At 48.1% G+C, this 14,796-nt stretch overlaps 1 protein-coding gene across 2 annotated transcripts in view; it reads left to right on the forward strand.

Annotated features, from left to right (window-relative positions):
* PLXNA4 (plexin A4) overlaps positions 1 to 14,796 on the forward strand; it is a 539,940-nt gene that overhangs the window by 428,727 nt on the left and 96,417 nt on the right. For both annotated transcript variants that reach the window (XM_011995835.1, XM_011995836.1), the window contains one exon: positions 2,923 to 3,037. In XM_011995835.1, coding sequence (XP_011851225.1) covers positions 2,923 to 3,037 — 115 coding nt within the window. The remainder of the gene's footprint in view (positions 1 to 2,922; positions 3,038 to 14,796) is intronic.

Below are 14,796 nucleotides of genomic sequence, written 5' to 3' on the forward strand. Positions count from 1 at the left end.
GCAAAACCTCTTATGCAGTTTGTGGCAGCATTCCTAGAAGTCTACATATGTGTTTCTTCTGGTTATGAATCAATTTTGTGAGTCTGGCCAGGATATCATGCATGTGAATGCACATTTGAATTCCTGGCAGTGTGCATCTGTATGTGTACACGTGGAAGAGGGGAAGTGATATGGTGGGCAGGGAGAACAGACTAGAACTGCCCTCTGCAGCTGCTCTCAGGGTTGTCCTGGGACTGGGTCTGCTGGGTCAGAGCCCTGTTAAGCCAACAGCACCCTGGGGAGCAGGCTCCCTTTTCCAGCATGTGTCACTGGTCAGGGAATCCTTGGCTTGGGGCCTCAGCATTCCCCGACCCCTCAGCCATCTCTCCTCGTAGGGGACCACCATGTCGTACAGCTGCAGCTCAAGTCAAAGGAGACTGGCATGACCTTCGCCAGCACCAGCTTTGTCTTCTACAATTGCAGCGTCCACAATTCGTAAGTGGCCCCTGCCTTACCCCACTTCCTGTTCCTGGGGTCAGGGTTCATCCAAAGATCAGAAAACCCCATCACTGTTCCCAGGGAGTCACCATTTAGAAGCCCCAGAGGAGACCTCCTTCACCCTCTCTCCTCTGGTACCCACAGGGTTAATAGAAAGAGACTAGAAGAGCAGAGAGTGAGAACTTAGGGAGTGGGGCTCTCCACACCCCTAGCGCATTCATCTTCCCTGACATCAGTCCTTCTAACTCAATTCCATCTCCACCATCTGTTGTGGGGTGGTGCATCCCACGTGAAGAACAGAGAGCAAGCTCCATGGGCAGAGGATGGATCTGAGGGAGAGAGGCCCTGATGTGTATCCAGGACAGGGGCAAGTGGTCTAACCACTCAATCGCATGTTCAGCTCCCCACAGGCCCCTCAGGCTAGGTGGGGACAGTCTGGTAGGGGCCAAAGGGAGGCAGAAAGGTATGGGGTGGGCAGATTCTGGCTCAGGGGTCTCCAGCTCCAGCTTTGTTTGACTTGAGCATCCAACTTCCAATGGCAGGTGGGGAGGGCAGAGGCTCTGGCTCTGCAGCCGGACCAACTGGGAAGGTCAACCATTCTGTGCCCCAGTGTCCTCTATCCACAGGGAAATCGTAGTGCTCCTTCCCAGGGCGTCACGCAAATATATACCAACTGACATGGCAGGAGCACTGTCCCATCAGAGCAGTCATTGGCTGGGATGCTGTGCTTGGCTGCTAGCCCTGAATATCAGCTCTGCCTACCCCATAGGACAGCCACAAGGGGTAAAAGGGCCATGCTAAGAAGAAGCATTTAGAGCCATGTCTGGCCCAGTGTTTAGGCACCACATGTTCTTGCTATTATTATATTATCTTTTCTTTATCAAATGATGAGTTTGAACCAGGTTGTGAACGGGCCAGCCTGTTTTTCTTTTCACCATAGAAACCTAAACTGAAAGTAGGTGTAGATGCCCAGTATACAGAATAGATGGAAGCAGGACCTACTCTAATTAAAGGTTGGGGGGCCTGGAACCCCTCTAGGAGCCCCACAAAACTACACATTCTCCAAAGGAGCTCCATGGCATCCCCAGAGTTCCACAGAGCAAACCGTGGGACCTGACCTCAAAAAACCCTGCTTGCTTTAACACACTCCTGTTTTGCAATCCATGCATGACATGACAAGAGACACTTTGGGGATCTAGGCTGGTGGAATTTTAGGGTCTATTGATCTGCTTATGGCAGCTGTGAGTCTAAAGCTTAGCTCTCTTTGGGGCCGCAAGTAAGAAGGCATCCAGCCCTCCCAGACAAAAATGAGTTGCTCTAGCCCTGGGACTCTCCTCTTGCCTCTTGTGACAGAGCTGTCCCTGTCTTTACCAGACAGAGCTGTCCCTGTCTTTATCACTCGGTGGCCTAATCCCTCCATCCTCTCTTTCCCCTCTGGGGAAGCAGAGTAAATAGGTGAAATCATGTGTGAAGCTTCCATTAAGCCCATAAAATGATTTTAAGCATCTCCTATGTGCAAGGGAATGTGTTACTCATTAGACACGGTGGAGTCAAAAATCAATGCAACACAAAGACTCAATCCTTACCCTCCAGGAGTTGATGGCCCACGGACTAGTAGAGGAGTCGGACAGGTAATGGTGAGATGGCCAGGACTTTCCCAGAGATTTCAACCAAGAGATTCACGGGAGAAGGGCCCAGGGTGACCAGCTCTTCCTTGGTCAAGCAGGTAGTCAGGTGGTGGAAAGAAGAAATAGTGCTCTGGAGGGAGGGATGGCTTGTGGGGAAAGTGTGGCCTATTCATGGCCAAAGCAACAAACCTGCGTTTGGGGCAGTGGTCATCGACACCGTGAAGGGCATAGCCTGTATGAAGAGGCATTTGAGTTTTTGGAAAAAGGAACCATGTTGAGCTTTTAAGCAATCAGGAGCTCCTATAAAATTGCCTTGATTTCCTGGGGTAAAGGTAAGGGGTGGGGTTGCCAACCACAGAGGAGCCATCATAGTGAGCGAGCAGCCTCAGTCACTTCCTCCTGAGGCAAGGTCCAGGTGGCTTCTCAGCAGCAGAGACCCAGAGTCCATTTGAATACAAACCTAATCTTTTGTTTGCCCCAATTCTTAGGTCTCTCTACACAGCCCTCTACTCCAGACCTTATCATTCCCTCTTTTGAAAAGGAGGATATTATCCCATGGAGATGGAGGAGGGCTAATTTGGCCTTGGGGGACCAGGGTTGTCAGCTACATATGGGAAAAGAAGGAAACCAGAGACCATTAGCTTCCTGAGGTCTTGGGGAGTAAAGGGATAGATGTGCATAAGATCTGCCCTTGCTGCGCATTTCACGGTGGTTTCTCTTAATACTAAAAATGTTTTGCTAGATCCTAGAGACTCAGGCCCTCTGCTTTGGGCTCATCCAGGTTCTTAGATTTGTGCCTCCCTTCCTCTGTGCCCAGGTGCCTGTCTTGCGTGGAGAGTCCATACCGCTGCCACTGGTGTAAATACCGGCATGTCTGCACCCATGACCCCAAGACTTGCTCCTTCCAGGAAGGCCGAGTAAAGCTGCCCGAGGTAGGTCCCTGGCAGCCAGAGTGGTGAGTGCCTCTTGTTGTGAGCATGGGACACAGAAGAGAGACATTCCCTTAAGAGGAGAAACCAAAGGAAAACCGTGCAGGACCACCCCCTTCCTCCTGGCTCTTAAGGGTCCACTTTATAAAAGCAGGAAATATGCCAAACTCTGTGCTGGGACTGTGGGTTCTGGATCAGCCCTGGAGGTTCTGTTATAGACAAAGGTGTATTCCAGGTCATTTCAGCAAGAAGGATCCTTCACACACCAGATGGGTCCTAGAAAGATTCCAAAGAGATGGGTGTGTTGGTGTGTCCTAGAAATTATTGTGGGTACACAGCAGGACTGTGTCCAGACTCCTCAGCTATTCCTCAGGGCACTGTTGACAGAGGAAAACTGAGACCCCCAAAGAGGGCAAGTTGAGTAAAAGGGAGAGAGATGAGAATAAAAAAATGGTCAACTTGTGAGCTAGAGCAGTGGTTTTCAAAGCATGGTTCCCAGACTAGCAGAATCTGCATCAGCTGAGAACTTGCTAGAAATACAGAGTCTTCTGTTCCAGCCTAGGCCAACTGAATGAGAAGCTCCGGGAACAGAGTACAGCAACTTGGGCTTCAACAGGCCCTTTGGGCTTCAACAGGCCCTCCCTGTGGTTCTGATGCTTGGACCAGGTTGAAGAATCACTGAGATACTGTAGGCTAAAATGTGACCTTTCTATTTCCTCTGAAGTTTTTTTCTTCTTGAACATTCATCATCACTGCACCAAAAATACTTTCTGCCTATGCTGTTATCTCTCTTAGAATGTCAGAGTGTGGGCAAGGACTTCAGGGATAACAGGTGTACCTCTGGAAAAGTCTGTTGTTCAAACATGACGGTGTTTCTTGCACTCTCTCAGCCAGCACTGGACTCAGCAGGCTCCAGCACCTTCACCTCCACCCCTAGTCTTGGGTGTATCTTTCAGACCCCTTTACACACCACACAGGTGTCATGACCATGTGGCCAGCACCACAGCTGTGAGAGAAGGGACCTGTCCAGGTGCAAGAAGCATAGGGGATTTGGTGGGGGGAGGGGGAAGGAGGGGCATTGAGAGAACATACAGGCCCATCAAATGCCCGCCTCATTCCAGACTCTTACCCCACTAAGAATCCTACCTTTGGCCAAACCCTCATGGCAGGAGAGAAGCTCTCTTTTATCTGAGGCTGAAAGGAAAGGTCAATGTACAACCCATGCTAACACCTGCTGCATGGGGCTCCCCTAGCACAGTGGGTGTGACTGCATTATGCTTAGCCATCAGAAAATCCAGGCCCAAATCCCATTTTTCCCAAGTCTTGATGGCTGAACAGGAGTTCTATAGGTGGACAGTAAGAAAGGTGATTCATTTTAGAAGTAAAAGCAAGGAGTGGAGACGTTGTCAAGGGAGAGGATGGTCATGATTGAGTAACAGACAAGGGGAGCAAACAAGAAAGAAAGAGTAGAAATTGGAAAACCTTCATTAAGATAATGAAATGACTAGGGACCTTTGGAAGGCTCCACATAGCTCAAATGTTTTGATTGCATTTTATTCTTGGGCCTCTTTGCTAGATAAAACCTTTGCTAGATACACTAGTCTGGAAAGCTGGTGAGAGGCTGAAAACCTTTGTCTCAGCTCCCATGAAGTTCCTTACAAGTTTCAGACAGAAACAAGAAGAGATTACGAAAGCCTCAGACAAAAGACCAACTGCCTCTCCATGGGAATCTGTTCATGCCTGGAAATGGCTACTATGGATTCACAGTCAGGAAAAGAGACCCTGTCCCTTTATAGGGAAAGGGAGGAGAGTGGTTGCATCTTGGATTTTACGTAGGAGTGTGAATCTCATACTTATGTGTCAGTTCTCTACTTTAAAAAAGACGACATGGATATAACGGTAGTAAGAGCGATGTGAGTCAGACAGCAAGGTAATGTCCTTGATAAAAGGCTGTACAGTCTCATCAGCCTGGCTGGGCCTGTCTTGGGGTGTGGTTTCATGAGCAGAAGGACTGGTTGACCCACCAAGGCTGGGGACAGGGATGTGAAAAGAATCGTTTTCTTGTTCTGGTCTGAAACCTGCAAATAATTTGATGGGAGTTAAGACAAAGTGGTTCTCAGCTTCTCTCCAGCTTTCCAGACTGCCGTGTTTGGCAGAGGTTCTATGTGCGGACAGGCCCAAGAGTGAACTGAAAGCAAAAACAATTGAGCTAGCTGGTGGATTCTGAAGGCCTCTAATCATTTAATTATCTTGCAGGAAGCTTTTGAATTTCTGCTTTTTTTTTCTTGTTTGCTCTTCTTGTACCAAATTTCTTTCTTTTAAGTATAGAAGAGGAGCCTCCTTCTGTTGCTCAGAAAGAGGGAAAAAGAACCAGAAGAGAATAAAATAAGGCCAGGCACGGTAATCCCAGCACTTTGGGAGGCCAAGGTATGAGGATCACTTGAGCCCAGGAGTTCAAGACCAGTCTGGACAACATAGTAAACTCTCCCCAGTAGAAAAATATTTTTATTTTTTTCTATAAAAAGTAAAAATAAGTAAGTAAGTAAGCTGAGCATGGTGTTGCATGTCTGTAGTCCCAGCTGCTTGAGAGGCTGAGATGGGAGGATTGCTTGAGCCTGGGAGATTGAGGCTACAGTAAGCCACGAGCAAGCCACTACACTCTAGCCTGGGCAACAGAGCAAGATCCTGTATCCAAAAAAAAAAAAAAAAAGTGGGTGGGGGAAGAAGAATAAAATAAGAGGCCACCGTGTTTCCCAGGGCAATGCAGAGATTTTAGAGGAATGATGGCTTCAAGTACCCAGACTCCAAGCCAGTTGGGACACCCCTCAACACCTGACACAAGCAAAGACTGCCACAGATTCACAGCATCTTAGAGGATGGGATGCCAGGGCCCCAGAGAAAGGAACTAGTCTGGAGGAAATGGCCCAGAGAAGGATATGGAGCTGTATGTACTAAGCTCTTGCTGCCACACTGACATCCTCTCCATTTCCCTTGAGCCATGGTATGGTGAGCCTGGCAGGCCATGGCAGGGAGCGGCTCTGAGGTAGTTTGGAATCGCCCATGCCTCCTTTATCACATGGAATACATTTTGGCTGCTCTTTACCTTGGATGTTTATTTATTCTAAGAAAAGGAAGCTCTCCTGGGGTGCTTCTGGTCCAGGCTTGGAGGTTGCATTCTACCCAGCTCAATCCCAGGGCCATTTTCAATGTGAGCATAGAGGTGAACCAGAGTTGGCCAGCTGGTGATGGTGGTTGTAGCATCTTCCTAGTGAATGTGGCAAAGGGGAAACAAGTAAAGAAGTATGTGTGGACTACTGACTGACTCCAGCCACTTGGGGTCAGTGAAAGGAGGTCATTGTCCTCAGAACTCAAAAGACAGTTCCTGGCTGCTAGTGTAAATATGAGGATTTTTTTATGTTGTTGTTTGATTGTTTGCTCTAATTTTACATTCTACATGTATTTATTTTAGCAATGTACAGTCATGGGCTGCTTATTGTTGGGGATACCCTCTGAGAAATGTTAGGCAATTTTGTCACTGTGCGAACATCATAGGGTGTACTTACACAAACCTACGTGCTGTAGCTTACTGCACACCTAGGCTACATGGCCTAGCCTATTGATCCTAGGCTACACACCTGTGCAGCAGGTAACTGTACTGAATACTGCAGCCAATTATAACACAATGGCAAGTATTCGGGTATCTAAACATATCTGAACATAGAAAAAGCATGGTAAAACTACAATATTATAATCTTATGAGACTTCTGTCCTATATATAGTTTGTTATTGACCGAAGCATGCTTATGTGGAACATTACCATATATGTTTCTGGGAAGAGATAGTAGCAGGAGTTAGGGGTAAAAAGAAAGCTACCCAATTAAATGGTGATTTTGTGGAAGCCTCCAGACACCTGTGTGCTGTCACTACTCTAGGGGAAGAGCTTACTCACAGCACGATACTCTGAAGTTTTGTTATGATTTAACTGTTCATTCTTCATTACCCTAAGCATTTCAGCCATACTCAAGGCATTGTGAGAGGTTTAAAGGTATAGAAGATCTATGGAGATCTATGTTTAGAGATCTGTAAAATGAGGCCATTGGTCTACATCATCTCTAAAGTTCTGTCATTGTAAGTAGAAAGAAGTTGGAAAGTCCCCAAGATAAATCCATGCCCAAAAAGTGGTCAGAGGGCTGGCAGTTATAGGGTGACTGTCAAGTCAAGGCTTAGGTCAACCATCTTTACCTAACAGGGTGACCCATACCCTCAGGACCTGCAGTTCCACTGAACATCCAGCCCAAGGCCCACCCTTTTGGAATGAAGGTGTACCCAGGCCCTGGTGACTCTTCTGGAAATCTCTGGGGTTTTCATTTCCTTTTACCCTTTGAGTGAGCGGATGCAGACAATGTCCTTTTGTTAGCTAAGAGTAAGGCTGACAGGTGGCTTTTCATCTACCCGGCACCATCTTGCATCTCAGGAATGCTTTCATCTGTGTGTCTTCCATTTCAACAGTAGCTTTGTTGACTATCAGGGATATCGAATTACCTTTTTTGTTCCCCCTGAACAAAGAATGCGTTCAGGTGAAGTTATTGGTCTGGAACAGAGAACTAGTCAATCGTTGTTGTTATTATATTAATGGCAAGTATTCCACTATAATTACAATTATTAGAAATAGAATGCCCAATAACATATGCTGTTTATGGTAACTATATTCCAGTTACAAGGAATGATTTTGTTTCAACTAATGATGGCATTGTGATAACAGCCCTGGGCCTTCAGATCAGCTGCCAGAGCCTTGGGCAGCCATTAACAAAGCCATGCCCACCCCTCTACTGAGCAGCGGCAGCCACTGGTCCCCAGGTGGCTTCAGAATCCATCCCCAGCTCCTCCACAGGCCAACCTGGACCTCCCATCAGGCACACACACTTAATGATGATGCTTGAGGAACAAAGGTGAACTTCCTTGCAAAAGCAAATCCATTGGCAAGAATTTGTCCCTGATGGACTATTTTGTTGTTTTTTCTCATCTAAACTGAAAAGCAAAGTGAGCTGCTGCTGAAGCTGTGTTCTCTGGGCACCAGACTAGAGAGGCTTTGCAAGGAGGGTGAAGCACATCTGGCCCCTAGGTGTGCAGGCTCGCCGAGGAGGCTCCCAGGAACGCCTCTCCTCTTGAAGTTCAACCAGCCTGCCTACTCCAGAGAATAGTTGTAAGATCAGAGGAGGCAAAATGAATTCTATTTGATTTGCAAAACTGTGTTTGAAAGCTTCTCCTAACATCCCCTAATACCCCAACACCCCTGAAAAGAAACTCAGAGCCAGGATGAAATCTGGTATCAAAAGGATCAAGTCTTCTCCAGGACTGAAGACCCAACAAGACCGAGAAAGTCCTAGCTCATGGGCTGCTGCTTGCCCCTGGTACTGAAATAAGCCCCATGCCCTGAAACAGGAGCAGAGCAAGGGCATTGACCCACTGACTGGACTCTGGAGGGAAATCACCAATCCACTTTGTTAGCAATTCTGCTTCCCTTCTTGCAGGGAAGGCATTCCTGGGATCCAACCCAAGGGAACAAAACCACACCTGCCGTGCCTTTCACCCTCCTGTGGAAAAAAAAAAAAAAGCAAATCCAGCTACAGAACATGCTCCCCACCCATGCACCACCCCCACTCCAGGTATTCAATTACTGGGTTGCCATTCCTCCAGACAACTGCACTTTCCATCAATCTTGCCTGCCCCTCCCCGCTTCAGGTTATGGGTATTTCCTTTTTATATTATTACTTTGCTCTCTCTATAAACCAGCCTGTCGTAGATCACACTAATGGCATTATAAACTTGGGGAACAGCAAGAAAATATATGATGCGTTACATTTTTGTATTGGGCACCGTGGTTCTGAGAAGGTGAGTATAAATTTGGGGGGTTGGTTGGGGTTAGGGCTGGCTTGTCTTTGGGACTAATGAAGGCTGAGGTGACTTGGACGGAGGAGAGGTGACCTGTAAATCATTTATTCCTTAGCTGCCCACCAGGTCCCTGTTCTTCCCTAGAGCTCTGTTTTCCCCAGTCTTGCTGTAACAATAGGAGAATTAGAGCCCTCATTTTGTAAACACACTGAGGGCTATAAATTCAAGGGCCTATCACCCCCATCTGCGGGCAGCACCAGCCCTGAAGGCAGCCTTTTCTCTCCCAGCTAGGCTGCATTCTTTATGTCCTTGTTCAATTATTTAAATATGCAATGAAGCCTCTGTATAAAGCAGTCACTAACATGCTGGACATGGTGGATAGAAAGTCATCATTCTCGCTTTTATACTTTGACTTCGTGTTCCTGTCCTCTGCAATTAGCAGTGCGATTTGTATTTTGTGTGCGTATCAGTGGAGACCAAAATGTTCATGGGGCTGGACAGTTGACCTTCGTCACCTCCTGAATGCCAGGCCTTTAAAGGTGTGCTTGTGCCTCGAGCCACTGCCACTTCCCACCCCCCTGCATTCTTAGAACTGCAGAATGTAGCCACAGGCAAAACAGCCTCCAAGGGAGTCGGGTTCTTCTGGCATGCATGTGTCTCCAAAGAATCTCGTTAAATACAGGTGTTTTCCATCCTCCAAAAGCTGGCCCTTTCAAATGGTAGTTCAGAGAAATGGCCTCCTTCGAAAGAGAAGGGCAGTATGTTTTTGAGGAGTTTTGGATGGAAGCTGGATAATCATCTGTGGATAAAGGTATGGTATGGTGATTGGGTGAAAATACTGTGCTCATCATTGTCATGGGCACTGAGTGAGGTAAATAGTGTCCTTAGTGTCTTTATCTAGAACACGGGAGTGATCTTATATGTGTGTGTGTGTGTCTGAAACAATATAGTACACGGAAAATATGTGGAAGGGGATGGAGGTAGTGGAATTGACACCGAATTGAATGCTTGTACCAAGTTAACCATGTCAATTAGAATCGCAGCAGTATCCCATGCTGCCTGTCAGAGCCAGTTACTCAACTGGACAACCATACCAAGTTGCAACATACCAATTATTAAAATATTAAAACATGTCCCTGCTGATAGGTGAAGAGCCACCTCTCAGAGGCCCACTTCCCCCATACCTCCAGTATTCATTCATTGGCTCATTGAATGCCACATTTTGAGCTAGTTTTGCAGGTATTATCCCCATTTTAGAGGTGGGAAAACTGAGCTTCAAAAAGATCATACAGTTCTATATCCCAGATTATCAGCTGGGTTATTAATAGAACTGGGACTGAAAGGAAAACAAACTGTTCTTTTCTATACTTAACAGCAAATGCATGGGGCTTTTTTCTACACCAAGCAATTCTTCAATCCTCGGTGCTACCCAAGAAACCACTTGGGTAGCCTAGAACTCAATTCATTTCTGACGTTACCTGCCCGGAGTGAGCATTGGATCTCACAAGTTAAAGGGCTCAGTCCCACAAGACTGTCCCCACTTCAGATGCCAATTGCAAGTCTGAGGTTGTCCCCTGCAGTTCTGACCCACCAGTTATAAGTCAGGGGCTCCCACAATCCCCTCCTCAGATTGGATAATTTGTTATAACAGGTCACAAAACTTGGGGAAACATTTACTTACATTTACTAGTTTCTTTTAAAGGGTGTTGCAAAGGATACAGATAAACAGCCGGATGCAGCAGTGCCTAGAGCAAGGTGTAGGAAAGGGCACAGAACTTCCTTGTCCTCTCTGGGCACCACTCCCTCAACATCGCCACCTGTTCACCCCCGGGGAAGCTCTCCAAACCCCTTCACTTAGGGTGTTGATGGAGGCTGCTTTATGTAGACAGTTGAACTCAGTCACCAGCCCCTCTCCCTTCCCCAGAGGAGAGGGCTGAAGTCCCACCCTGTAATTACATGTGTGGATCCTCTGGCAACATACCCCCATCCCCAGGAGTCACCTCATGAACATAAACTCAGGTATAGTGGAAAAGGGCTTACTGTGAATAACAAAAGATGCTCCTTTTCCCCCAGTCATTCAGAAAACTCCAAAGGTTTTAGAAGCACCGTGCCAGCAGCCAGAGGAAAAGACCCAATATATATTTCTGATGTCACAATATTCCAGGGACTACACAATTCATCGAATCCAAACCAATCTCTTCATTTTATGGGTAAAGAGACCCAGAGGGTTTGAGGGGTTTGCCCAAGGCCAAATGGCTGGCAGATCTCCTGTCTCAGGACACATGGAATGTGCAACTTTACGATGTCACTTCCCAGAAGCAGAGGCTGCTGTTCGGGGAGCAGTGGCCAGAACTGGGACCTCCCTGCCAGTCCCCCTTGTGTTTGGGACACTTACAGCCATTTAAGTTAGGCAGACTTATCCTAAGATGTGAAGCCCAGAGGACTGGAATAAGTTGGGTGGGAACTGCTGGGGTATTTGCAGAAAATTGCGTGGAGGCAGGAGCAAGGGAGATGGGTCTTTTGGAAATGAGGTGGGAAAAGGGAGCAGATGAGGGACAAGATGCAGCCTGGGTTGGGAGGAAAGGACAAACATTTGCTGAATGTCCACTCACTCTAGGCCAGATGCTTTATATGTGTTAGTTTATGGAATCCCCAAAATGGTCATTTGGAAGAGGAATTTTCAATCCCTATTCATTGTTAAGCCAAGCAATGATGACAGGACTTGTTCAAGACTCTGAAACTAGTGGAGGAGGAGGGAGGCAGACTTACTCTCACAGTTACAGGATTCCCAGCCAGACTCTTGCTGGGTGATGAGCCTTCAAGGTGAAGACAAAGGTCTGGGTGCCCTGAGTCCCTGGACCATGAAACAGGGCCTCAGGCTCGTGCCCTGGAGGAATATGAAAGTTTCTCTGAAGTTTCCCTGGAGTGTCAGATCTGTAGGTGATTTTGTATCTGGAATCTCAGCACAAGGCAGGTCAGGATCTGGGATGCTGGGGTGGGAGGAAGGGGCAGGGTGGTGGAAGTGGTCCCTTCATGCCTTGTTGCCTAGGGAGAAATTGCCATTTTACATTTCAATTAGGAGGGACACTGGGGTCAATCAGCAGCGCTACTAGAGGAAAATGTGCCCAGCCCAGCCCTGGGCCTCTCCAATTATTATTAATGAACTTACTCTCAGAGCTGCCAACCTTTTTATATGCAAACTAGGCCTTTATGGGGCTACTGATAATCAGGACTCATTAGAGAACTCATCACACATCTCACTAAAAATCTTACAGGGGACGTGGGAGAGAGGCATTTGCTGCTGCCCATGTCCCGGACAAGAACAGTCCAGCCCCCAGGCAGGGTTCCAGCCCAGCTCCAGAGGGTTTCACAGCTCCAAGTCCCCTGGACTTCAGAGGGACCGTTGCTGACTGATCAGCCCATCCTGAGGTGGTCCTGCCCATTGGTGGGAACTTGCCTCTTTCATGAAGGGTGGAAACTTGGTGACTCAGGCAGTTGGCATCTGAGTTCTTCAGCTACCAGCTCATCTGCTGATACTGAGCCCTTCTTTCTCTCCTTGCCTCAGTTTCTCCTTTGCAAAATAGATGGGGTCCATGAGGGTAGTCAGAGGATTCTAAGATTCCAGTACCCTCAGCGCCTCATTTCTGGGTGGCAACATGTGGATGCGGGAGGTTGAGGGAAGAGGTTCCAGGGCCTCCTGGCTCTCACCCCCAGTGCGACCAGACCCACCTCCCTCCAGGGATTGTGGCAGGAGGGAGAGTCAGGCTCCTTCCTGCTTCAGGGGAGGGGAAGCTGCCCAGGGCTCAGGCAGAGGGAGGGTGGAGTCAAGTGGAGCCTGGACTCAGAGCAACCCCACTCTCAAGGATTTGCTCTCCTCGAGGTGCCAATATCACTCTCCTCCTACTCCAGCTCTGATCTCCATCTTTTCCACAAATCGCTTCTTTCCTTTGTGTCTCACATTCCCACCTTGCTAGAGCAGGGGCTGAGGGAGCGGCTGTGGTAGGGGCACAGGATGGAGCTGCTAAGACTCTCCACAGGTGGCTACCTGGTGTCTCCAGAGACCCACACGCTGTAGAGCCTCAGACCACATGCAAGGTGAAGGCCAAGACCAAGGCCCCTGTTCTCTTCCTGCTGGCCCACCTCCCTGCTGCTTCTCTTCATTGTTTTAGAATGGTGGCAAAACACACATATCATAACATTTACCATCTGAACCGGTTTTAAGGATACGGTTCAATGGCATTAAGTACATTTCACATTGTTGTACAGCTGTCATCACCATCCCCAACTAAGGTGGTGTTCCCGTCAAACAACTACCCATCCTGCCTCCCCTTAGACATCACCATTCTACTTTCTGTCTCTACGAAATTGACTGCTCAAGGGACCTCCTACAGGTGGAACCCTGCAGTATTTGCCATTTTGTAGCTGGCTTATTTCACTTAGCATAACGTCCCCAAGCTTCATCCATGTTATAGCAGAGTTTCCTCCCTTTTCAAGGCTGAGTAATATTCCATTGTATGAATAGGTCACATTTTGTTTATCCATTCATTCCTCAGTGAACAGCTGGGTTGCTTCTGCCTTTTGGCTGTTGTGAATGATGCTGTTGTGAACATGGGTGTGCAGATTTCTGAGTCTCTGTTTTCAGTTCCTCTGGGCATGTAAACCCAGGAGTGGGATTTCTGGATCTGCAGCTCCTCTTTTAGCTGCACTTCAGGATAAACGTGTGAGCAGCCTGTAGGGGCATGGGAGGAAGGATTAGTTTAATGGGCCTGGGACACTCCCATGAAGCAAGGCTCCACTGCTGGTCCATCTGTGGACCATGGTCTTGCTCCTCCAGCTTCTTCTCTGTCTCCTAGCTTCCCTTATGGCTTTCTCGCTCCCTTTCTTGCTTCCATTTCCCCTGCCTCTCTTTCCCTCCTCTTTTCTTGTTGGATGATCAGAAAGCATAGAGGGAACAACCACTCCAAATCATGGAATCATGATGGGTTAAGATGAACAGGGCCTTGGAGTCCCACTCAACTAATAGATAAGGAAATTGAGTTTCAAATGTGCTCAGAGTTCCAGAGCTCATCAGCAGCTCAGGGGTGCTAGAGCTAGCTGAAGCCTTCTCCCTCCGAGCCTAAGTCTTGTTATGGTGTAGCTCGTAATGGCACGGAGATATTTGGCTCATGTTTGCTCTGGGACCTGGGAGGGACAGCTGCTAGTTGCCTAACTACCTGGAACCCCTCCCTTCCACCATTCCTCAGTGGCTTCCTTTCTACCTTACTCTGCTGAGGACAAGTGTTAAGGTGGGGGAGAGAAGCCTCTGCTGAGAGTTGGTGGTGAGCCCATGACAAAGCACTCTCACAAAGAACATGTGCGTCATGCTTTTGATGATCAACCTGCCCAGGAGCCATCTGTCTTGGCATGCCCCAGACAGTGCCACAGATGGAGGAATCTGGGGGATGATGGGACCTGCCTAGCACAGGGGGTGCCCAGGCCATGTTTGTGTTATGGAAGGCCTCATGCCTGCCCACATCCATCAGCAGGAGCTGCAATACTGACTCTCCTCCACCCAGCTCCTGAGAATACAGCAACACACCAGCTCCTACCACTCAACTGGGCAGAGCACCCACCCTCCTTCTGACCTCCTTATGTCCCCAGTCCTCCCTAGACAAAGCCGATAGCCCCGGGAAAAAGGGGCCCAGTGATTCACTGTCTCCATCCTAAAGGCCATCTGGGCTCCTCTGGCTCCAGGGCTAAGTATGCCCATTGCTAGCATCTAGAAAGAGCTCAGAGTGTTTCTACTCTGAGAGGCATTTCTTTGGGGCCAGGACATCCTAAAGCTTGGTCAGAAGCTTCTGGATTTATAAAGCCTCTGGGGCCCATTCCAG

This window comes from Mandrillus leucophaeus, unplaced genomic scaffold, assembly GCF_000951045.1.
Source record: "Mandrillus leucophaeus isolate KB7577 unplaced genomic scaffold, Mleu.le_1.0 Scaffold5, whole genome shotgun sequence".
Lineage (NCBI taxonomy): Eukaryota > Metazoa > Chordata > Mammalia > Primates > Cercopithecidae > Mandrillus > Mandrillus leucophaeus.